We start from the raw sequence: 24862 nt of genomic DNA on the forward strand, positions 1-24862 counted from the left end.
CCCCCCCCCACACACACACACACCTTTCCCTCAAAATAGGCCTCCAAATTTGAGGCAAGGAAGCCAATTTCTGCCCTGAAATGGAGGCATAGGGACACTAGAATAGCTGCCAGAGCTTGGCTCTCTTTCCAGCTGCACACAGGAAGGGCAGAGTCTTGTTTTCAGCATCAGTCACCCCTGAATGCAGTTGCACAATTAGAAGTTTAACCCTGTCATAGCCACTGCTGAACTGGCTGTGCCAAAAGCTGCTGGCAATTCTCACTGGCTGTGACAGGGTTCAACTTCTAGCTATGCAGCTGCAGGCAGAGGGTGAGAGATACAGATGATGGGTCTCTACCCTTTCTGCATGCATTCAGGACTCAGCCATGATGAGCCTGTGCTGTAGCAAGTCAGATTTTGGAAAAATCTTTTTTTCCTTCATTCCATCTTCCCAAAGCAAGCTCTGAGCCTTATTTTGGAACTACAAGAGGCAGAGAATTCATCAGTTCTCTTGGTAATTTGCTCTAACAGTTCAATATTAATTTGCTTGCTACATCTATTTTCAATGTGCCTTGCTTTACCTTCCAGTCTTGGCCTCTCCCTTTTTAGCCATAGTACAGAGCCTTTTATAATCCAGTATTTCCTTTCTGGAGAGGTCCTTATATGCTGTAATAAAGTCCTCTCAATCTTTATTTGGGATATGCTAAATAGATGCATTTAACTTGCACTCTCAAAAGATTTTCTCCATGCAATTACTATGTCCTCACTTCTATTTATCACTGTGCCAATCTGTCAGTTGGAAGTGTTATATTTATTTTCAGATAATGTTGCATAGCATTGGATCTACTACTAACCCCCATGGTACATCACCAGGAATACTCCCAGTAAGTCATTTTTTGAGATCGATAATTTGGTCAGTTCTTAATTCATGCAATGTGTTTTACTGATAATGGACAGTGTTAATTTTTGAAGCCATCTGTTCTGCAGTACCTAAAAACATGAGTGACACAGTTACTGTAACAACATAATGGTTTCCTTGACAAAATACATCTTCCATAAAAATGTTACTTTGTATTATAGTCTCACCCTTGCATTCTTTATCAGGTGAATCTCATATAATTGTTATCCCGCTATTTTGCTCTAGAACTGACAGTTAACTATCTTATAATTTCCTGGGTCAGCCTGCCTGAGCTTTGAATATTTCCATGACATTAATGCTTTCCCCCTCTTCAGAAGTTTCCCTGATATTCTGAAATTAACAGCTTTAGTCACCCAATCATCTCTTAATCTGGTAATACTCAGTTCATGCCTGCTGAGCCACAAATGGCTCAGCAACTTCACACTTTTGGTGAAGACCTGCACATGACATCAATTTTTTTTTTTTTACTGCAGGTATCAAGGTGGTCTTTCCTGAAATAATGAATAACCCAACACATGTGCTGTGGCTATCACTTATGAGAAAAGTGCTGTATCTTTCCTTTGAAGTAGAGCATTTGCCACAGTTCACTTAGGGTTGTACATGTTATTACAACTGACTGCTCAAAGCAGGTTCTGCTGATTTTAAAATGTCCATGGCTTGTTTAATATGCTTCTTAGTTATGGACTGGAAATTTATTCATTTTCTTATGATATGAAATGACGATTCCATATTAAAACACTATTCTTACCAAATACAGAACATCATTAACCATGTTCTTATTTTCAATATTATCATCTCCATCTAATAATGGATCTACAACAGTGTAAGAATTACTTTTCTTCCTAAGCAGAGGCAGTTAGCCATGTTACTGTGCAAGCTACACATTGATCACTTGTGCATGGCAACAATTACTACTTGTTCAAAAATAACAGATTACTGGAGGTATAAAGAAAACCTCCCCACTTTTACTTGTACAAGGGATCCTGAGAATTAATGACCTAGAGAACTACCTTCTTCACCTTGAAGAGTAAACAGGGGAAATGTCCTGAGAAGCAAGCAAACCAACAAACAAACAAACCAATCAGCTGACCTTGTATTTAGTTGGATTTTTACCAAAAAATAAATAAAAGAGCATCCAGTTCAATGTTCTGCAAAGACCTATGTCTCCACGTGAAGCACAAGTTGGTGTGGGATGGGTCCCAGTGAAGACATGGGGTGCTGGAAAGTCCCCAAAATGTCTCTAAGCAGGGAAAGCCTGGGGTTCCCTACTTAAGTAGACGTGCCAGGGAGATACACAGGGCTTGTCTCCTTAAGCAGAGAAAGCTACGCTTTCCCTGCTGAAAGAGACTTGCTCCTGAGAGGTGTGGGAGCCAGGGAATTCCTGGAACCCCACACTTGTACGCTGAGAAATATCCCATGCTTCATGTGGAAACACAGGTCAGCACAGGGTGGTGTGGGAACTAGGGAATTGGCACTGGACCCCAACATGGAGGCGCAGGGTGCTAGGAATTAGATTCCCTGGCTCCAGTGCACCTGCAGTGAGGAGAAAAAGTTGTTCAGGAGAGCTGGCTAGACTTCAAGGAGGCTGTATTAGGGAAACAAAAGTAACTTATCCCGATGTAATGGAAGAATGGGAAGTGCCACAGGAGACCAGCTTGGCAAGACAGCAACCCCTTTAATGAGCTGAAGCTCAGAAAGGAAGCCCACAAGGAGTGGAAATGTTATCAGGGAAGAGTTAAGAGTATCACATGGTATTGTTAATTTTCTCTTTGTATGCCCAAGGCTGAGCCAGATATCAGAAACTCTAGATAACAAAGCCATTGGTTGAGGTAATTTCTGAGCTATCTTTCTTTGAGAACTCATGGAAGTCTTGCAAGGTCCCAAACAATTGGAAAAGGGCATATATAGTCCCCACCTTTAAGAAAGGGAAGGAGGAAGATCTAGGGAATTACAGAGCAGTCAGTTTAACCCTTGAAAGATCACAGAATAGGTCTTCAAGGAATCTGCTGTGAAGCACTTACAGAAGGACAAGGTGATCAGGAAGAGCCAACATGGATTTACAAAGCATAACTCATGCCTGACCAACCTGATTTATTTCTATGATGAGGTGCGACAGGCTTTGTGGATGAGGGGAGGCCAGTGGATGTGGGGCATACCTTGACTTTGTCAAGCTAAGAAAATACACACTAGACAAAAGTACTATAAAGTAGATCATTGTGCTCTACAAGTAGCTCAATGTCTAGTTCGGAATAGGTATCAAGTCTGGTACCAACATTGTTCAACATCTTCATTAATCATTTTGATGATGAGTGCATGCTTGGCAAATCTGTGGATGACACCAAGTTGGGTGGAGCTGCAGACACTCTGGAGGGGAGGGCTAGGATCCAGAATGTCCTGGATAGACTAAAGAAATGGTCCACAATCAGATGAGTTTCAAGAAGAACACATGCAAAGTCCTGCATTTGGGACAGAATAATTACATGCAAAAATAAAGGGGGAATGACTGGCTACACCGCAGTACTGCAGAGAAGGACCTGGGGGTTACAGTGGACCACAAGCTTCTTACAAGCCAACACTGTGCTCTTTTTGAGTACACTGGCCAATAGCATACCAATAAGATGCTGTTGGACAGTGTACTCAAATCAACAGGAATGTCACTTGCAATTCAAGGGAAGGGATACTTCTGCTTTATTCAGTGTTGGTAAGGCCTCACCTAAAGTACTATGTCTGGGTCCCACACTTCAAGAAGGGTCCAGCAAAGTGCCACAAAAGTGACTGGAAGCCTCAGTAGCATGACTTAGGAGGACAGGCTGAAGGATCTACGGTTATTTAGTCTGGTGAAGGAGATGACTGAAGGTGGGATTTGATAACAGTCTTCAAATACCTGAAGGCCATTTCAAAGAGGATGAGAGTAACTCTTTCTGTGGCTGTAGGGGACAGGAGTAGGAACAATGGTTTCAAGCTGCAGCAGAGGAAATTTAGGTTGAGCTTAGCAGGAACTTTCTGACCATGAGTGGTCAAGCACTGGAACAGGCTACCTAGTGAAGCTGTAGAATCTCAGTGCTTTGAAATATTTAAGTGCAGGTTAGACAGACAATTGGCTGGGATGCTTCCATCAGGGATGATCCTGCCTTGATCAGGGGACTGATAGGGATTGAGGTCCCCTCCAGCTCTACTGTCCTATGATTTCTACAAATTTTCCTGGGTTCTATTAATAAGGAACATGGATTTATAAATAATTGACTGGACCTGACAAACCTCACTGAAAAAGCAACAAGTGTATTATATCAAGATTTTAGTGAAAGAGTTCTTTAGCAAATCCATATTCACAATAAGCAAAAGTGAGCATGAAATATGAAGCAAAAGCTAGCTAAAGAGACTGTAATTAATGAGATATATGACAAATGCCTGAGTGTTGAACTAGGATGTAACCTGAGAAGAGTTATAACCTGTTATAATCTGTTTAGTCAAGTTATAACCAATTGTTAGCTGTTATAATACGTTTAGTCACATCCTTTATAGTGTCATTAATACTCTACGGTCTGAAGAATATTATATTAATGCAACTCCCATAGTTTATGAACTTGGGAAGAACTATGAACATCAATGAAGTTGAAATAAATAATATAAAATTAGGAATTGAAATATGATTAAAATAAAATTCAACTTGAAAATACGTAAGAATGTCTGGGGAAAATATTAGTTAATATTAAAGTTAATATTTAAAAAAGAAAAAAAAATTGGAAGTAATGCTGAAACACTTTAAGAGCAATACTGGAGAGCAAATAAGTAAAGAATCTCCAAAACAATTTGACAGCAAAGAGTAAATGCTACGTATTCAGATACAGAATGCAAAAAAAAGACATCTTCCCTCAGATAAGGAAGATAATCATGGCGCACGTGTGCTCTTGGCTTCCCCTGACCACAGTGAAGCAGAGCAGCCCAATGGGCAGACAAGGAGCGACTATCAGATAAGCTGGGGAGAGCGAGGGGGAGGGGCAAGGAACCGGGCCAGCTGTAGGGGATCAGGAAGGGTTTCTTTTTCACCCTTCTGTCCCCATATAGCCGAGCTGGGCGGGACCCGTGCTCCTGAGCCGGGCAAACAGGAGTGCTCTTCAGGGGCATGCCAGAGTTTGCACAGGAGTTCGTGCAGGAGGAGACTGAACTCTATGCGTTGACTTCTTCGAACAGTCTTCAGGTGAGCGTACATGAGACAGTCTTAATGTGAGTGGTGACTTGGAGCGCAACCAGGGACCTGCCCAGATTCTGGCTCCTACCCAGGGTTCCTCTGAGGTCTCCACTCAGACAGAGCCCTTGGGTGGGTTGGCAGCACCCAGGCCCCGTCTGCAGGGGTTGCCTGGCAGGCCCTCAATGGCCCAGGGGAAGCAGGAGGGCCAAAAGTCCCTTCACCTGCTCTATGTGCACCCAAATTGAGGTCCTGGAGGGGCAGGTGAGGGAACTCCAGGCAGAGGTGAGCAGGCTGTCGGGATCAGGGCCGCAGAGAATGAGATTGATGGTTATTTTCATTCTCTGTAGGACAAGAGGCTTGACAGAGAAGCAGCAAGGGAACCCCATGAAGCAGATGCGGGCAAATGGAGGACCATCACCTCTGGGGCTGGACCTCTCGCCACAGAGATGGCTCCCTTGGTGCAGCTGGGGAACAAATATGAGGCCCTGGCTGCACTGGAGGAGTGTGCGGTGGGGGAAAGTGCACTGGAGAAGCCCTCAACCATGACTGAGCAAGCTAACATCCAGCCAGGTCACTGGAAGAGACACCGCGTCATCACGGTGGGTGACTCCATGGGCGACTGGTGCCACTTTAGTCAGGGGAGGCACATACCACACCTGTGGCCAGTCCTGCCGACCAGGGGGTGTCCCCCCATGGCCAATCTTGCTGCCCGGGGGCACCCCCACAGTCGATCCCATGAAAGCTGATTGCTGCAGCTGCTTCTGGGAGTGGCAGCAGCGATCAGCCAGCACTTGCAGGGAGGGTACCAGCGCTCCCACCTGCCCCCCTGCCCATCGCCTAAGTGGAAAGCACAGCTGGTCAGGTGCACCAGCACTCTCAGGGGGTGCACATGCACCCCCTATGAGACACCACTGGGTGACTCCCTGCTGATAAGAATGGAGGGAACCATCTGTCGCCCAGATCCCATGGCACAAGAGGTTTGCTACCTGCCCGGAGCCCGGATCAGGAACATCACAACAAGGATTCCTGACCTCATTAAGCCCTCTGATTACTATCCCATGGTTCTCATTCATGTGGGCACAAATGACGTGGCCAGAAGTAGTCCAGACCGTATCGTGAGTGACTACAGGGCTCTGGGGGCCAGGCTTAGGAAGACTGGGGTGCAGGTGGCTTTCTTGTCAATCCTCCCGGTCAGCAGTCACAGTAGACATCATGTCACCTGTCACAGAAGTCAGCCCACAGCTCTGAAGTTGGTACCGTAGTGTGGGTTTTGGCTTCCTGGACCACGATCTGCACTTCCGTGCAAGGGACTTCCTGGTACACGATGGTCTTCGTCTCTCCACAAAAGGCAAGAGTCTTTTCTCTTACAGGTTGGATGATCTCCCACGTCAGGCTTTAAGCTAGGTTAGATGGGGGACAGGCATGCAGGAGACGGAGAAAATCTAGAACCTACAATTTACGAGACATGCAACAGAACATCCCATGTAAGTACTAAGGGGTCCACTGGGTATCAGAAAAGGGGGACACCAAATTCACCATTCGGAGGGCTCAAGTGCCTCTGTACTAATGCTAGGAGCATGGGAAACAAGCAGAAAGAACTCACACTCCTGCTTGCAAACAATAACTTTGATTTAGTGGGGCTAACGGAAACCTGGTGGGACCCTACCCATGACTGGGCAGTACACATTGAGGGCTATAGGTTGTACAGATGGAACAGAGTAGGAAGGAATGGGGGGTGGGGTGTTCTCAATGTTAAGGAGCATTATACATCTACCCTAAATCAAAATGGGATCAGAGTAGCAGAATCTTGAGGTACTGTGAGTTAGGATACATAGAGGTCAGGGGGAAAAGGGATTTGGTGGTGGGGATCTACTACAGACCACCACATTAAGAGGAGAAGCTAGACTTGGAATTCTCGAGGCAGCTCACAGAGGCTGTATGGTCCAGGGACATGATTGTCATGACTAACTACCCTGACATCTGCTGGGGGGAGCAGTCAGTCAAATCCAACCATTCACATAAGTTCTTAACCGGTGTACAGGACCTTCACTTAACACATGGTCCCACTAGGGGGAATTACTTACTGGACTTGGTGTTGGCTACGGGGGATGACTTGGTAGGGGAACTGCAGATTTGTGGTCACCTTGGGAACAGTGACCATCAATCACAATTGAATTCACTATATGGCGCAGGTAGGAAAGATAACTGGTAGGGTGGAAGTGCTTGACTTTAAGAAGGTTAACTTCAGTGTTCTCAGGAGTTTAGTCAATGACACACTGCAGGATAGGAATATTGGTGAGATGGGAGTCCAGGACGGGTGGCCGTTGCTAAAGGAAGTGATCCTTCAGGCACAGAGGGAGACTATCCCAATGTGAGAAAGGGGGAAAAGGGGCCAAAAAACCTCCTTGGCTAAGCAGAGAAATCCAGAGAAGCCTAAAGGCAAAAAAAAGAGGCATAAAAGGCAATGGAAGCACAGGGTAGCTACCAAGGAGGAGTATACCTACTTGGCCTGCACTTGCAGGGAGGCAGTTAGAAAAGCCAAAGCATCTACGGAGCTGAGGCTGGCAACACAAATTAAAGACAACGAAGTCATTTTTTTTTTTTTTTTTTTTTTTAGGTATGCAGGGAGTAAAAGGAAGGCACAGGGCAGCATAGAACCCCTACTAAACAAGCAGGAGCAGTTAGTAACAGACAGGGGGACAAGGCCGAGCTCTTCCATGAGTTTCTTGCCTCAGTGTTCCTGAACAAGGATCAAGACAAGTCTCTGAACAGGTTCTTAGATGAGCATCAGAGGAGCACCAGAGTCCACCAACTGTTGACGCTGACTTGGTGCAGAGTCACTTGGACGGACTGGATGTGTTTAACTCAGCAGGCCCAGATAAGCTTCATCCAAGGGTAATGAACGAACTGGCCAGTGTCAACCACTGGCACGGCTGTTTGAGTGATCGTGGGGCTCAGGTCAGGTCCAGGAAGACTGGAAAAGGGCCAATGTGGTCCCTATCTTCAAGAAGGGGAGGAAAGAGGATCCAAGTAATTATAGGCCAGTTAGTCTCACCTCTATCCTTGCACAAACCTTTGAAAAAATTAAGGATCATATTTTTCCTAATGGACTCCCACAAATAACGCAGCAGGACAACCAGTATGGATTCACAGCAGGTAGATCATGCCCGACTAAACTTGTTTCTTTTTATGACCAGATCACAAAGCACTTAGACACAGGAGTAGAGGTGGATGTCGTTTACTTGGATTTTAGGAATGCCTTTGATACGGTATCTCATCCAGTCTCATAAATAAATGAAGAGGCTGTAACTTAGATGATTACACTGTCTGGTGGGTGGCAAATTGGCTTGGGGGTTGCACACAGACAGTGGTGGACATGTCGGTATCGACCTGGAAGGAGGTGGGCAGCAGGGTCCTGCAGGGCTTGTTCCTTGGACCTGTACTCTTCAATGTCTTCATCAGTGACTTGAATGGGGGCATGAAATGCACTCTGTCCAAGTTTGCGGATGATACTAAATTGTGGGGTGAAGTGAACACTCCAGAGGGTACGGAACGATTACACACGTACCTGGACAAGTTGGTAAAGTGGACAGAACACAACAGGATGCAGTTCAACAAGGACAAATGCAGAGCGCTGCACCTAGGGTGCAAAACTATCCAGCACACTTACTGGCTGGGGAATGACCCTCTCAGCAGCACAGAAATGGAAAGGGATCTCGGAGTCGTAGTGGACTCCAAGATGAACATGAGCCAGTGTGACAAAATCATCAGCAAAGGTAACCACATTTTGCCATGCATTAGCAGATGCATGACGAATAGATCCAAGGAAGTGATATGTTCCCCTCTATGCGACATTGGTCAGACGGCAGTTGGAGTACCGTGTCATTTGGGCACCGTACTTTAAGAAGGATGTGGATAACCTCGAGAGGGTCCAGAGGAGGGCCACTCGTATGGTTAAGGGTTTGCAGGCCAAGCCCTATGAGGAAAGACTGAGGGAACTGAATCTCTTCAGCCTGAGAAGGCTGAGAGGTGATCTTGTGGCAGCGGGGTCAGACTTGATGATCTGTTGAGGTCCCTTCCAACCCTGGCATCTATGAATCTATAATCAGTATATGGGTATGATACGACTAAACCTGAACTATGTTACTCAGTCTAGGCACCTGATGAACAGAAAACAAAAATCCAATCACGTTTGCCTTTTTCCCATTATTTTTGTGTAACCTTGTGTAAAAAAGCATCTGTACGGAAAAAGTGGAAGTTGTGCAAATCCCAGTCGCACACTTTTTGTGCCTACATGATTTTTATTAAATTGCAACCCTGAAAAGAAATGAAAAATAATATGTGAGCAGCATAATACCACAACTTTAAAAAGAACTCCTACTCACAAATAAGACTGGGTATGGATGCATAAGAACACTCATAATAACATATGTAAATTATTGCTTGTATTTAATACATCTGAAATCAAAGGCCTGCTTCTACTTTTCAATAGAAAAAATTGCTGGAAACTTCATTTCTGAGTTCCTTTTCAGTAACCCATTTGGGAGAATCTTTTTGAACAATGTCCTAGGTTTACTGAGTTTAAATGGAATACCCAGAGGAGTCCTGCTGCACACTAGTATAATATAACTAAACTTATTTGTTTGAAGAAAGGAAACCTTTAACAAATATCAACTGACCTTTAGTATGGGGACGAGCCAGACGCACTTGGAAGTCTGAACTTCCATTCCATACAAAAGCCTGAAAAAATTCATTGCATTTCATAAGGAAAATATAACATTTCAAGCTTTCCCAGAGAACAAAAAAAAAATTTGAGAAAGATTCTCATTTGGAACAAAAGGGAATTTCAAACAAAAATTGACCTGGAAGTTTCAGCTCCCAGTATCCAAGGCTTCAAGCTCAGCCATAATTCCAACAACTTTTACAGTCCTGGCTAGCTCTCAGTAATAGTAGGCTGCTAGAGCCAAAAATTAGAGGTGCACCGATATGTCGGTCCATATCATAACAGCACTGATAGAAGGAAAATTGACATTGACGGTAATTGGCTTTTTTTTGCTGATGTGGCCAATAATGTCCCCGATAAATGCTGTGGGTATGCAGCCAGCCCAGCAGCTTGGAAAGCAGCAACCTTACAAGCCTGTCCAGGTTATCCTATATTGCCAGCCTGTCTTTGAGCATGACTATGCTCCCACATAGTTTGGTGGTGTTAGCGAACTTTGCCAGTTTGCTTATAATATCTGAATTCAAACCCAAATCATTGATGAACATGCTGAAGAGCATGGGTCTAAGTACTGAACCCTGAAGGACACCACTGGTCACCTTCTGCCATGATGACTCAGCTCCGTCAATCAATACCTTTTAGGTCCTACCATGGAGCCAGCTACCTATCCACTGAAATGTAAAGTAGTTGAGGCCGCATTTTCCCAACTTAACCAGGAGGACATTGTGGGAGACCAGGTCAAAGGCCTTTTTGAAGTCTAAGTATATGACATCAACCTCATTTCCCCTATCTAGGTGGTGAATTACCTGACTGTAGAAGGAAATGACACAACCTGCCCATAATGAAGCCATGTTGACTACCCTTCAGAATACTGCCTTCAGTTAGCCTGTGTGTGATGGATTCTTTGATAATTTTCTCCAGGATTTTACCAGAGATTGAGGTCTAACTAACTGGCCTGTAGTTTCCTGGGTCTTCCCTTCTCCCTTTCTTAAAGATAGGTACTACACTGGTCTTTTTCCAGTCTTCTGGGACCTCTACCAAGTGCCATGAGTCTTTAAATAACTTTGCCATTGGTCATGTGACTATGTCAGCCAGTTCTTTTAGCACTCGCGGGTGTAGTTCATCCGGTCCTGCTGAACTGTAGCTATTTAGCTTTTATAAGTGTTCCCCCATAAGATCTACGCCAACTATGGGAGGGTGGTCATCCCCCACCATGATCATCCTGTGTCCTGTCAAGCAGGATAACACCCTTGGACTGGTGGAATACCGATGTGAAGTATTCATTCAGGAGTTCAGTTTTGCCCCGAGTGTTGGCTATCAGCCATCCCATTTTACTCATTAGGGGCCCTATGCTTCCCTTGTTCTTTTTTTCAAGTTTCTACAGATCTAAAGAAGGACTTTTTGTTGTCCTTGATTCTGGGTTGCCAATTTGCATTCTGTTTGTACTTTTGCTGTCCTGATCTACTCCCTACAGGTGCAGGCTGCTGCTGAAAACTCCTCCTGACTTTTAGGCTTCTTCTTGTAACTTCAGGAGGTCCATGACTTCCCTGTTGAGTTAGCTGGGTCTCCCAGCTATTTTGCTGCCTTTTTTGTGAAAGGGAATGGACTTTGAGTTTTTAAGATCGCTTCCTTGAAGAATGACGACTCTTCTTGTACCCTCTTCCTCATCGGACCATGGTCCTGCAGGGCCTTGCTAACCAATCTCCTGAGTTTGTGGAAATCAGCTTTCCAAAAATCAGGGATTTCTACCCTACTGGCTGATTTCCCTTACTTGTGGATGGAGAAGGTGATCATCTCATGGTGACTGTTTCCCAGTTTCCCTTCAATCCTCAGGTTGCTCACTAGACCATCACCCTTTGGCCAGAACCAAGTCTAGGAGTACCTTGGCCCTGGTCAGCCCACAGACTTCCTGAGTTAGATAAGAGCTCCTCAATGCAAGTGAGGATGCTCTGTGAGTGATCAGATATAGCTGAGTGTTTATTCCACAAGATGTCTGGGCAGTTGAAGTCATCCATGACAACCATGCTCTGAGAGCATGCAGCCTCTGCCAGTTCTCTAGAGAATTCTTGGTTGAGCTGTTCCTCTTGGTTCGGAGGTCTGTAATAGACTCCTAAGGTCAAATCCCCTTCCCTGTGCTCTCCCCATATCTTGACCCAGAGGATCTAAACTTGCCCTTGTCTCCAATCTTTGCCTCAAAGGAAGTGTGATGTTCCTTCACATAGAGAGCAACTCCTCTGCCCTTCTTCCAACATGATCCCTCCTATACAGGGTGCATCCTGCTATGCCTGCGGTCCAGTAATAGGTGGAGTCCCATGAGGTCTCTGTAATTCCTATAAGATTGTACTGCTTGTTGGTAAGTGGGAGGGCCAGTTCCTCCTGCTTGTTTCCCATGCTTCTAGCATTAGTGTACAGGCAACTAAGCTTGCCAGTGGAGGTCCTGGGTTTTCTGGTGAGCTGTGGAATAACCTGTCCGTTGGCTAGTGTCAGAGAAAGCTTTCTATTGAACCCTGGGATGAAGGTTTCAAGGTTGCCAGTTCTTGGGCTTGCCTTAGTAGTTGATGGCCCATCCCCTGGCAAACTCAGTTTAAAACCCTATCTAGGAGGTCCACCATTCTAGCTGAGAAAAGCTTATTCCCTTTTGGCATGAGATGGATGCCAACTCTTCCCAAAAGGACAGTCCCTGAGGTGCATGCCATGGTAGAAGCTGCCGAAGCCCTTGCAGTAGCCCCATCACTGGAGTCTTCTGCTTACTTTTTCTATGTACCTATCCCTCCTGTACCCGTGACCCACAACCAGGAAGACCGAGAAAACTACCTGAGCACCTGACCCCTTAAGCCCAGCCCCCAGAGCCCTGTAGTCTCTCACAACCTAGCCAGAGTTAATGCTGGCTGTGTCATTTGTACCCATGTAGATGAGGAGCATGGGGTAGTGGTTAGAGGGCCGGACAAGCACTGGGATCCTTTTGGCCACATCCCGGATGCAGACCCCTGGGAGGCAACAAACCTCATGGGTTAGGGGGTTGGGGTGGCAAATTGCTCCCTCAGTCCCCATCAGGAGGGAGTTGGCCACCACAACCACCTTGTGTCTCTTCTTTGGGGGGAGTGGCTGCCTTCCTTCTTCCAGAGTCAGTGTTTCCGCTGACAACTCTGCTGCTGTCATGAGAACTGTTTTGCAGTTTCAGGGGAGGAATAACCCTGGTACACGCCTTCAGGCCGGAGATGACTGTCTTCCAGGCAACTCCAAGACGGGACTCCAGGTCGGTCTCATCGTTGTCCTTCATCCTGCTAATGAGCTTTTGTGCTCTTCTCTCTCCGTTCTTCAGGTGGAGGGCCTGGTAGCAATCACTGATCTGCTCATGGGCCCTGATGGTGTGAAGCCTTTTCATCTCTGCATGGAGCTCCCTCACCTGGCACTCTAGAGAACTCACAAGGGAGCATACCCCACAAACAGGGGTGCCTTAGCTCCCATTCCCAGATGCTGGCAGCTGTGCCAGGCAGCCCCTACAGCCTGGAGTCATAGGTTCCATGTGGTTGGAGGCCTCAGTGGTGCTGGGGGGGGGCTTGCTGATCAGAGCCTTGGGACCTTTCACACACCCTTCTGCACAAACTCCCATGCTAACTCACACACTGGACCCAGAGTGCACCTATCTGCATGGCGCTCTGAGGGGCTGGGCTAAGTAGGAGCCAGGGGGACGTTACCCTCCTCGGCTCCACTCAGCGATCGCTAGCTAGTGCCCACCGGCTGTGGGCTCCACTTACCTCTCGGCTCCCTGCTGGGGGTCAGGATCTGCCGGGGTCTTGTGTTCTCGGGGGTGCAATGGGCTTACATACATACGTCTTGCACCAGAGCTAGTCCCAAGCAATATGGCTACAACCTGGATACAAGCCACGAGAAAGCATTTGAGCCAAGGGCCTCCCTGCACTCCAGTGGTTTGCAGCCCTGATCTTCTCAACTGTGTTTCCAGCCTTGGAAGTTCACTGCAGTCCTGAAGGGCTTTAGTGTACTTCCAAGGCTAGGAGCACGGACCACATATTTCACTTAAGGTGCAATAGGAATCAACCACAAAGTTATCATGCATGTTTTGTGTAACAACTTTGTGTCCTATTCCCTGTTTTATGATGCCGTTAAATGAATTAATGTGTGGTGGGGTCACTGCTTAAGGCATGATTAATTATGTAGGGCTGACAAACAATTAATCACAATTAATTGCAAGATTTAAAAAAAATAGATGCAATTAATCGCAATTTCAAATCGCACAATTAAATAGTCAGCACCTCCTACCCAACAGCCTGGAGCCTGATCACCCTGTAGCTCCTCCCTGCCACCACCAACAGTGCGCAGTCCCAGCCCCAACCCACCCCACACCCAGGCTCTGGGCAGCTACAGCAAGAAGGGCCCAGCAGCGGTGAGGGAAAGGGGCCGCTTTTCCCCCATGCCGAGTAACAGCTTTTGCCAGGCTGCTGCCACTGCTCAGCATGGGTGGGCAAGTCTGGAGCAGGCATGGGGTGGGCTGGGGTCAATAAGTGGTAAGGGGCAATCTGTATGATGGACAGCCCTTTCCACCAATCAGCAGCAGGGGTAGGGCCACCGGGGGCCCCTGGACTCAGAAGCACAAGGGTGCCCCAGCCATGATAAGCCCATGAAAATGGCAGCCCCACAATCTGCCCATGAAATCAGCCAACCAGAGCTTCTAGTGGAGAGACCTCTACTCATTGTGCATCCAAGATTATTACTCTCGCTCCATTCTGTAGTAGTTTTCCAATACAGCTTTAGAAGGCCAAAACGTTAGGGCTTGTACCACTTCCCTTGAAGTAAATAACAGCCATTTCACCTTTCAAAGAAGAGTGACTAGATATTAAGGAAGGCCTTTTTTTAAACAGTCTGTACATAGACTAAATAGGGGTCACTGTATACACTGGAACTTAAAAAAACCCATCACACACACACAAAGCTCTGCTACCGAGTCATGACACCTCTGGCATTTCTGTTTCCCCATCTTTAAAAATAAGATAACATTCCCCTCCTGGGGTGTTGTAAAGTTTAATTAATATTTATAAGTTGTGTTAATATACACAGATGGGAGCTGCTTGAGAAAAGCAAGTCATTATTATTAGGTTTGGGATTTTTGACAATTTCAGCATATGCTGATACAGCATGGTTTGCTCTACTAGATAAGTAAGGAATTTGTTCTGTGCAGCAAAGCCATGTTCATGCTAAAATATATAATTTACTTGCAATTACAAGGTCATCTGTCCAAGATGATAATGAAACTGCAAAACTAGGAAGGGAAAGTTTGGAGAATTCCACGCAATACACCAGATGAAGTAGGTATACAAGAGACAAATATCTTTCAGGCTCTAGACTCCATCTCCCCACTTTTTTCCATAACACAAGGCAGGTAGTGACTTCAGAATGCTTCCAGGCAATTATGAGATTCAGTTATCCTATACAATGGCACTTCACATATTCAAAACCCTATATGTATGAACAGTACAACTAAATGCAGAAGCATTTCAGCCAAGAAATTCAGAAGGAAATTCTGCCTCTCCTCTCATCAAGCTGGGGAAATTACTTTTCACATTTACCACGAACAGATTACTGTTTCTAGAAATCAAACATATAGCAACCCAGACTCTCAGAATATGCAAAGTTTAAGAATGATCTAGCAAAGTAACTCAGCTGCTTATCACACAGATCATAAACTCTTGTTGTGCCCTGGATTCCTCAGACCTTCATCTCTGTAACATGCACCTGTTTCTCTTAAGATTTCAGGTTCTTCAGGGCATGGACCATGACTTTGTTTTATGTTTGTACTGTGCCAAGCACAAGAATAAGCTCAGTTTAAAACTTGGGATCTATATACAATACTACAATAGAAGTATTGCAGCTTTAACAAAAGGAACTCTGCATCGGTATCGAGGATCCTGGAGTAGGTCACACACCATCACAAACCAGAACTCCTGTCTCTGGGAGATTATAGACCTATCTTTTAAAAGTAGAATCATAGAAAGGCAGAGTTGGAAAGGTCCTCAAAAGGATCACTTAAGACAAGGATGGGCAAAATATGACATGCGGGCTGAATCCAGCCCGCCAAGTTATACCCCGGGGAATTACGCATTATGCACCCACCCAATTTTGCACATAACATGTGTGACTACATATAATTTTACATAATTTAACCCAGGCAGGCTCTGTGCCTTCACCTCCATGGGGCTCCCGACACTCCAGCTGGGAGCCCTATGCAGAGGCACCGAGCACAGTGGCATGCAACTGGATAGCTGAGCAGTGGGGAGGGGTGCAGGGTTTGTGGGCGGCTGGGTGTAGGCTCCCCCCACGTCCCCCCTCCCCCCCCCAACATGGTTTCATAGTTTCATAGTTTCTAGGGTCGGAAGGGACCTGAGCAGATCATCTAGTCCGACCCCCTGCCGCAGCAGGAAAGAGTACTGGGGTCAAACGACCCCAGCAAGGTGTTCATCTAACCTCCTCTTAAAAACCCCCAGGGTAGGAGCCTGTACCACTTCTCTTGGAAGTTGGTTCCAGATCCTAGCCACCCTGACTGTGAAGTAGCGTGCACAACCCCTGCCACCAGCAGCAGCAACAGCAAATGGTGGGCCCTCAGGAGGCTTATGGCCACAGCCTACAAAATCTCTCAGCAGTGAGTGGCTCTGGCCAAGTCCGGGGGACTACACAGGGGCACGGAACTAGCACAACTGGACCACTGGCACACATCTTCAAACCAAACTGTGTTGGCTCTATGCCAGCACATGGGGCTTGTGGCACTGCAGACAGGAGCCATTTGCCATGGACCCAAGCCAACCGGCTCCATAACTCCAGGTGGGGCTTCCAGCACTCCAGCGAGAAGCCACACATGCAGGCATGGAGCCAACCCAGCCTCATGGCATGCGACTCCGTGCCTACATGTGCAGCATGGATGTGCTATAAGTCTCATGTGAAGACACAGAGACAAGAGTCTGTGCAGCTCCCTCCTGCAGTGCTGCAAGTCCCATGTAGTATCACAAAGCCAACCGAGTCTGGTTGGAAGGTGCATACCAGCAGGCCAGGCTGGCTGTGTCTCCACATACAGGCCCCAGGACTCAGTATGTCATTTTGAATTTTTCTGCACATAATTCCCTAAGGTGAACCAAGTGAGCCTATCCAGCCCACAGTGGGTACCTCAGCCCCAATGTCGGGGGCTGTATGGGCCCTGGCACATGTGGCTGGTCCCTTTGGCCCCAGGCACAGAGGTGCTGCCTGGCATGGAATGCAGTCCTCCCTATACCTGCACGCATTGGAAACTGCAGTCCATGGGGCTGGATGGTGTGGCAGTGGAAAAAGGGTGGCATGACAGTTAGAAATAGCTTCCCACCAGCCCCTGCAGGTATGATTCACTCTGCCCTCAAACTTCTGGCTGTCACTGCCAGCATGTCCACTGCTGCTGCCAGACCTGGCCCCACTGCCTGGGTACCCTGGCCCATCTGCCCTGCACCCACTGCCAGGGGTGCCAGACTCAGTGGGAATACGGGGTCTCCATGGAGACCAGCCCAGGACCCCCACGGGGTGGGCAAGGTCAGGTGGGTGGATGGGATGGGACTGCAGATGGGCGGGGAAAGGTGTCCAAGAGTGGGACAAGCAGGCAGGGCTGGGATTGTGGGGCGGTGGCAGCGCAAGGCCAGGAACAGGACCAGGGCCAGAACTGAGGCCCAGAGCAGAGCTTCAATCTGCTCCTCACCTGCCTGTCCCACTCCTGGACACTGCTCTCTGCCCACAGCCCCATCCCAACCACCCACCTGAGCATGCCCTGCCCACAGGGGTCCCTGGCTACTTTCCATGGAGACTCCTCCTACCCTCTCTGTCCAGCACCCGTGGCAGGAAATATGGGGCAGATAGGCCTGGGGCTGGATAGGATCAACTGGCGTCTCCCTGACACCCTCCCCCAGGTGATGGTGCCATGATGGGGGCCTGAGGCTGGGTAAGCACCCGCCAGCCCTCAACAGCTTACCAAAATTCCTTAAGTGGCCAACCAGCCCAAATAATTGCCCACCCTTGATCTAAAACCTACCACCTGAACTAAAACAAAAAGAAACAGGTATCCTCTTTCATCTTCCCTATCCTTCTTTGGCATTTAGAAGATTTGCCTGATACATGTTGATTAATCCTTACAGCCTATCTTAAAACACTGCTAGTGCTGCATTGTAAGCGGCTGAGAAATCCATCAGGTTCTGTACATTAAAAGGAAGCTGTCAAAGGCATAAGGCCTCCAAGTAAGACATTAACTAAACCTAATGTTGTGCAAACAACTACGTACCTGTTTGTGACGGCCGTAACCAAAGAAATTAATAAGCAATAAATATGTGTTTCTTAGAGGCATTTGGAACTTTTGTCTAATATAAAGCTTGTATTTTTGTAACCCGCAAATGTAACTTGTAACTGTTTGTGGAACTGACTAGGCCTCAAAAGACAAAGCTACAGCTGTGAAATTAGCTGACCCAATAGTTCTTTCTTGCTCAGAATTTAGCCTTGATGATGATAAAAACTGGATTCAACTGCCTAGCTTATCCAGCACATTTCAGGAAAGGACATTTCAAAAAAGCATAGTAAGAGAGTTCTAAGGAGCTGGATTTAGGCAGGATAATGTTAATTTCAAACCCGAAGATGCTGTGTTGCAATTTACTTATTGGCTAAACCTAAGTCTGGGTAGTAACCTTTTATAATAATTTTAACACCTTTTAATCCCATAGGGTAATAGTTATAAAACAAGATTGTGAATGGCCCTAAGGCCAGCAAAGACTAGATATAAAAAGTGCGCGTGTCAGGTGACCAACGGGAAAAAAAGAGGGAACAGGATGGAAATTGCTGTTCCACGCCCGGACTCCAGACTCCTGGTGTGAGTGAGGATCAGATCCTGATCAAGGGACGTTCCCCGGTAATCCTTTGGACAGTGTTGATCAGGGATGCCTGACTTTGCTGGAATCACTTGGCATGCACCTGGCATTGAGGGACTGCCGATAAGTTGCCAACCCATGTCTCTCTATTTGTTGTTTTAAACAGCCCAGGGGCTGATATTCTCGCAGTGCCTAGCTGGCCTGTGACAGACTGATCTATTTATCTGTTGTTATTATCTGTTATTATTTACTATTAGCTCTTTAATATTGTATTATCTGCTTATTGCATTTATCTTTCTATTAACTGTTGTGTATGTGTAAGCTATAATAAATTTGCCATTTTTTACTCCCAACTCTGCCTCCTCGATCCCGAACCAAACAGCCGAGTGGCTAAATTGATATACTCATAGTGCCCAGCTGGCCTGTGACACCTGTTACTCCCTTGCAAATTAGCCAGCATACTTAATTCAGCATAAACAGTGCCTAAAATATTTAAATCAATGGAATCTGGCAAATGGCTCATGTTATTTACCATATTTAAATGGCTGCCTGTGATAGCTGCAAGTGTTTTGAGTGGCTTATACCATATGATACTTAAATTTTTAACATTTTACTCAAGCATCTTCAAACAAACACATACGTGGTAATAAGATCCAGTTTACTGATTTTAGTTTAGACATATATTCTCCTTTCTTACATGCAATTTTCTTTAATGACTAGCAATGTCATTTCTTCTGAACTTCATCTAATTTCCACTTTGTGCCCAAACCTGTTTCCACTGATAGCAAAACAGCAGGATTAGACTCTTTAGAGACTGCAAACTCTCTCCAAACACACCAAAGAAATCTTAAATAGATTAAGATCAGACAGTTTCTATAGGCTTCTTTTGAGACTATTACTTCTTACACATTGCACAGATTATGAAGAGAGTTGTCCTGGGTCTGTAGGAAAAAGATTGGGATACATTAAAATATTTCCTTTTTGAATTGGCAGTGCAGTGGGTTACCTGGTAACTAAAAACCATGCAATCTTCTGGCAGTCAGTAGATGCCCTCATATAAGTCTTAATGTGAGGCATGGCATGGCTTCGGCCTGAGACCTCTGCTGACCATTTGCTGGAAGAAAAAAGAAGGAAACAATCTTCAAATATGCTTGAGTTCTATAACTAATAAAATCACAATGCCATATAAGCAATGAAGTAATTCTATACTTTTGTTAGATACACACCTACATCAGTACAGGTTGAAACACCATCTTACCATTATCAAAGACAAATAACTTGCCATGTCTTTAGTTAGGAGACACACTTTGAAGCTTGCAACCCAATCCAATGAAGATGCATACGAATATCACTAGGGTTCTTTTTTAAAAAATAAATAAATAAATGGGCATCTCAGGCATCCCTGGATATCCTAAATAACTCCCTACTTCCCCATCCAAGATATTCACCAACAAATACTTCAGAAACAGAATCCAAGCTTCCAGCCAAGCAGAACTGAGTAGTGCTCCCTCTGCAGTTAGTTAATGACTGAATCAGAAATCCATCAAGAGAACGTTGCCTATCTTTAATATGTTTTAAGAGCATGTCAATTAACATGCTGTTATGTGTTCTGTATCTCATGACAGTCTCATTAAATGGGCCAGCACTATCTTATTTTTATCAACAGGAAACTTCCAAGTACTGTGCTCTGAAACAGAGGAGCCCAAGCAGCACCAGCAGAGTCTGACAGTAAGGCAGGGGGAAAGAGGCAGAAACTGGGGAAAGTGGAAGGGGGGTAGGGTGCAGGTGATGGGGGGGAGGTGGGGAAGGGGCAAGATGGCTATGGGGGAAGTAGATAGGGCAGAGGGCAAAAAGAGACCACACCTGGCCCCATTCCGCAGCTACTGTTTTCCCTGCTATAGCAGTGGCAGGGGAGAGTCAAGACAACCCTCCAATACTTAGATTCTACTCCAGGAAAATTATAACAAATTTGTAAATTTTCCATATATAGAATCAAACTATTGTGGGGGGTCATCGCATATTCAGGGTCATTTAAATTTGAGTAAATACAGTAATTACTGCCTCCAACAGTCAGTAAATGTGAACAAAATGAAAGTATAAGTGTGACAGGGCAAGCCTGAACTTTGTGCAAAAAGACATCCAGATTAATTGAATTGATTATGTAATCAACTTTACAGCTAAGCACTTTTACTAATTATCCCCTTCACTGACATTCCCGATCTCCAATAGGAAAATCCACTCCCTCTACCTCTCTTCCTCCTCCTCCACCCACTACCTTAGTGTGGTTTTTGTTTCTCTTCAAATTTTACAGCCTTTTACAGTGCATTGATTATTTATGTTTTGACTTTCTACTAGGGGTGTGAGAAACGGGTTGCATTCAATTCGGATTCAGATTCGGCCTGAATCAGGGACGATGATTCGATTCACTGATCTGGGTCACTGTCCCCAATTCGATTTGGCTGAATCCGAATCTGAAGATTTGATACTGATTTGGAGAACCAGTGATTCAGCCACAGACACAGCTTTAAGTGTTTTTCTACATATCTCAAGGTACCAGGTGGGGCTCATGAATGCTGCAATGCTGAGGCGAAAGGAGCATCCCAAAGGAGTGTGAGGGGGCCCCTGTGTGCTTTGTAGTGAACCTGGAAGTGGACCAGAAGTACTCCCAGTCTACTTCTGGGTCTGCCGGGGAGTGCGCTGTGGTTGCGTCTTGCGCCCCCTGGCTCAGCAATTGACAGCAGGGGTACCCTGGGTGCCACCCCAGACCCAGAACACACCAGCTGCTGAATCGAGGGGCACAGGGGGGCCATCCAGCATGCTCCACAGCAGACCCGGAAGTGAACTAGAAGTGCTTCTGGTCCACTTCTTGGTCTGCTGCTGAGCACACTGGGGAGCCCCCCATGCTCCTGTGGGACACTCCATCTGCCTCACCATCACAGTGTTGACAAGCCACCTGGTACCTTGTGGTATGTAGAAAAAACATTTAAAGCTGTGTCTATGCCCGAATCGCCGAATCTTTCTAAATCTCTCCAAATCAATTCAGAGGGTTCCAACTGGATTTGGAGAGATTAAAGAGTCCCGATTCAATTAGGGTTGGGAGGTTCAGCTGCCAAATGAGGCTGAACCTCTGCCAAATTGAATCAGGGACTGAAGGTTCACACAGCCCTAATCTCTACTGAAACACTGATTCCATGCACCAGTTAGCTGTTTACACTTCAAGGGACATTCACCTCCAACACATTTAATATTTAATTCTGTTTTTGTCTTTTATTGTGAGACATCCTAAGCCTTTTTGGGAAGGGCAGTATATAAATCTAATACATAAATAAATCCAAGTTGCCTCAGAATATTAACATATAGAGGAAGTTCAGCAGGTGGTCAAATTACTGCTACAAAATTAAAAGGCGCCCCACCCCCCACCCCAATATTTAGACTCTTGGACATTTCAATGAATGATGGAACTCCTGCAAAGTAACCCCAAGCCAGAGGTCATACTTACTTCCCACAGTTATTATCTAGTCCACCAGAGCTCTCTTCAAAGATTATTCTTTAAAGTAGACTGCAGTTTCTCATTCACTACAACTTTGTATAACTGGAATATTGGTTCTTTCATGATTTTTCTTGGAAAGCCCCTCCACCCTTGTCCAGACTTAGGTTTTTTTCCCCCTTTGCTCAGTTTCATCTCATTACTCTCAGAAACGGTTCTCTTTCACAACTGCTTTAAATCTTTCTTCCTCCTACGTAATGCCCTTTCTTCAAAGGGATTGTGGCCAGTATAGTTCTAAGAATCTTTTGAGCATCAACCACCTTTTTCTACTTTGGCTGACGTTCCAAAGAGCATTTCCAATGGCCATATTCACTAGAAGTGGAATTTTCAAACAAACAAGATCACGTAAGCCCAGATCTAAAAGAAGACCTGCGCAGATGCAAACCTCCTCTCCTCCCCCAACTCTGTTCAGTAGCTGCCTAACCTCAGAAACACTTGAAATACATAAAGCATGTCCTTGCTGGGCCATAAAGTTCCTAGTATATCCACAGGGTTATTTCCATGCATTCCCAAAAGTGCCCTGGCCTAACCAGCTAGATGTCCAGCCCCAATAATGGGAATCAGGTGCTGCTCTGCCTGGCTTCCAAGTCTTCTGCATATGCCCAATCAGGCAGAAATAGTCAGAGTTATACAGGGTGCCGCAACAGGACTGAACACTCCATAAAATTCAGTTGCAGATGTTGCTATTTACTTTAAAGTGTGATTACATTTAAAAAGAAACAGGAGCATCAAACAGTTCTTCCAAAGACATCTACCCTTTACAGGATTCCAGACTCTGGATCCTCAGTGGATCTAGGCACCTCCCTGCAATTCTAGTTTAGCCGTCTAATGCCTGGATAGAGGGTGGTATTTCAGACCTGTTGATATTTTTTTCCTAAGCACAGGAATGTAGACCTCTAGGCTCCCCACTCAACATGTTGGTTTCTGGGTTGCCTTTCTGGAGGTCTTAAATCTCTCCAATCCATTGTATATGGAGCCCAACTGCCTACCTTAGGTTTTGGATTCCACCTGGAGGACCACACACCTAAAATTTAAGTACCACAATGACTAGCTTGCATGCACTCACCATATTTATTCACAAGGCGCACACACCTTTCCTACCCCTCAACAAATCAGCTCTCCAAAACTGGGGGCCATATCTTAAGCATGGAAAATAATTTTCTTCTTTAGAACAGAACCATGGAGATGCTGCGCTGGGCCAGCAAGCAGCAGGAAAGAAGTCTAGTTTTAACCTTCACAGCTGCTGCCAAATTAGCAGTAAATTTTGGCTGAGTAGCTGTTCCCAATTTGGCAGCAAGTATGAAAAGATTAACACTATGAAGCACCTGAAACACAGGTTTCACCTGAAAATGTTAACACCTGAAACACTCACTGAACATGCTGAGAAAGTGAGCTACTACATGCAGTCAGTTCTCTTGGCCATGACTGGAAAAATCTGTTTTTCTTCTACATTTTGCCTTTCAAAAAACAAGGTAAAAGGCATGGGAAAAATCTGATCATCTTCAGCTATGTGTTTTTGCTTTTGCACTTTTAGGAATAGCAAAACCAATGAGACAATTCACCTACTAACTAAAAATAAGGAAATTATGAAGTTTCTAAAGGATACACAAATTGATACACAATATCACGCTAGACTAGTTGATGTAAACAACACAAGATTTCCCTATAAAAAAGGAAGTGAACATATTTATGTACTCACTTTCAGTAACTCATTTGAAATGTTTACACTTTCTATCTACTTGCAGGGGTTCAGAAACTTGATGTTCTTCTACACATTTGTTAGATAAGCAAGCATATTCTGTATTCTACTCTGAGTTTATGTTTCTGATGATAAAATCATCAGAAGAAGCCATGCCCAAACAGGGAATTCAAAGGAGATTTTATACATGGAACATATGGCTTAGGTTGTTTATGCAGGTGAAATGAGCCAATCTAGCCTCTCTGATTTTTCACATGAATGAAATGAAGGGTGCAAAAGACTACCTCTTTACAAATAATTCTGTTCAGGAAGGGAGAGATCTAGTTTGCATAATACCATGCAAACTTCTCCACACAAACTATAACCAGGCTTAGCCAAGAAGCAATCAGTTTTCACAATAGCAGCTTTCTCTGATGCACAACATTATTTTAAGTTAAGAATCCATATGCCATTGATTTACACAGATTCCTTCATCATGCAGTCTAAGGGTTGGTTATATCAGAGCCAAGCATGGCCAGAGAAATCCGTGACAATGGCTGCACGTAGACAAAACAAGGGGCATATGTGCATTGTGGCAGAAAGCCACCTTGGTTTCTCCCCAGAAATCTCTGCCCTGTGACACTGTGATTTAAATCTCTGTGCTGTGACCATTCAATTTGGATGGGCCCAGCACACAGGGGACCACACCCTCAGCCTGTCTCTTTAGGGAACTGGAGCTGGCTGCATTCCTGAGGGAGGGGGGAAACCTGCTCCCTCTGCTTACGTGACTGGTACCTGGGTGAGGGGCATCTACCTGGGGAGCTGGAATCTGCCCAGTAACAGGTGATGCATTTCAGACTGGTTGGCTGACAGCCAACTGGGGCTGACCTCCGCTGGCCCAGGTGAATGAGGTCACAGGGGCTATATAAGTTAGGACGGGGAAGGAGG

General features: G+C 45.6%; 1 protein-coding gene across 4 annotated transcripts in view; it reads right to left on the reverse strand.

Moving 5' to 3' along the window:
• The window catches only part of TDP1 (tyrosyl-DNA phosphodiesterase 1), a 201683-nt gene that overhangs the window by 124497 nt on the left and 52324 nt on the right, over positions 1-24862 (reverse strand). For 2 of the 4 annotated variants that reach the window (XM_019518667.1, XM_019518670.1), the window contains one exon: positions 19696-19803. In XM_019518667.1, coding sequence (XP_019374212.1) covers positions 19696-19803 — 108 coding nt within the window. Of the gene's footprint in view, positions 1-9766; positions 9828-19695; positions 19804-19963; positions 20049-24862 lie in introns of those variants that run through there. The other 2 variants (XM_019518668.1, XM_019518671.1) reach the window with 2 other exon arrangements.

Source organism: Gavialis gangeticus, unplaced genomic scaffold, assembly GCF_001723915.1.
Source record: "Gavialis gangeticus isolate Ggan-Ray unplaced genomic scaffold, GavGan_comp1, whole genome shotgun sequence".
NCBI lineage: Eukaryota > Metazoa > Chordata > Crocodylia > Gavialidae > Gavialis > Gavialis gangeticus.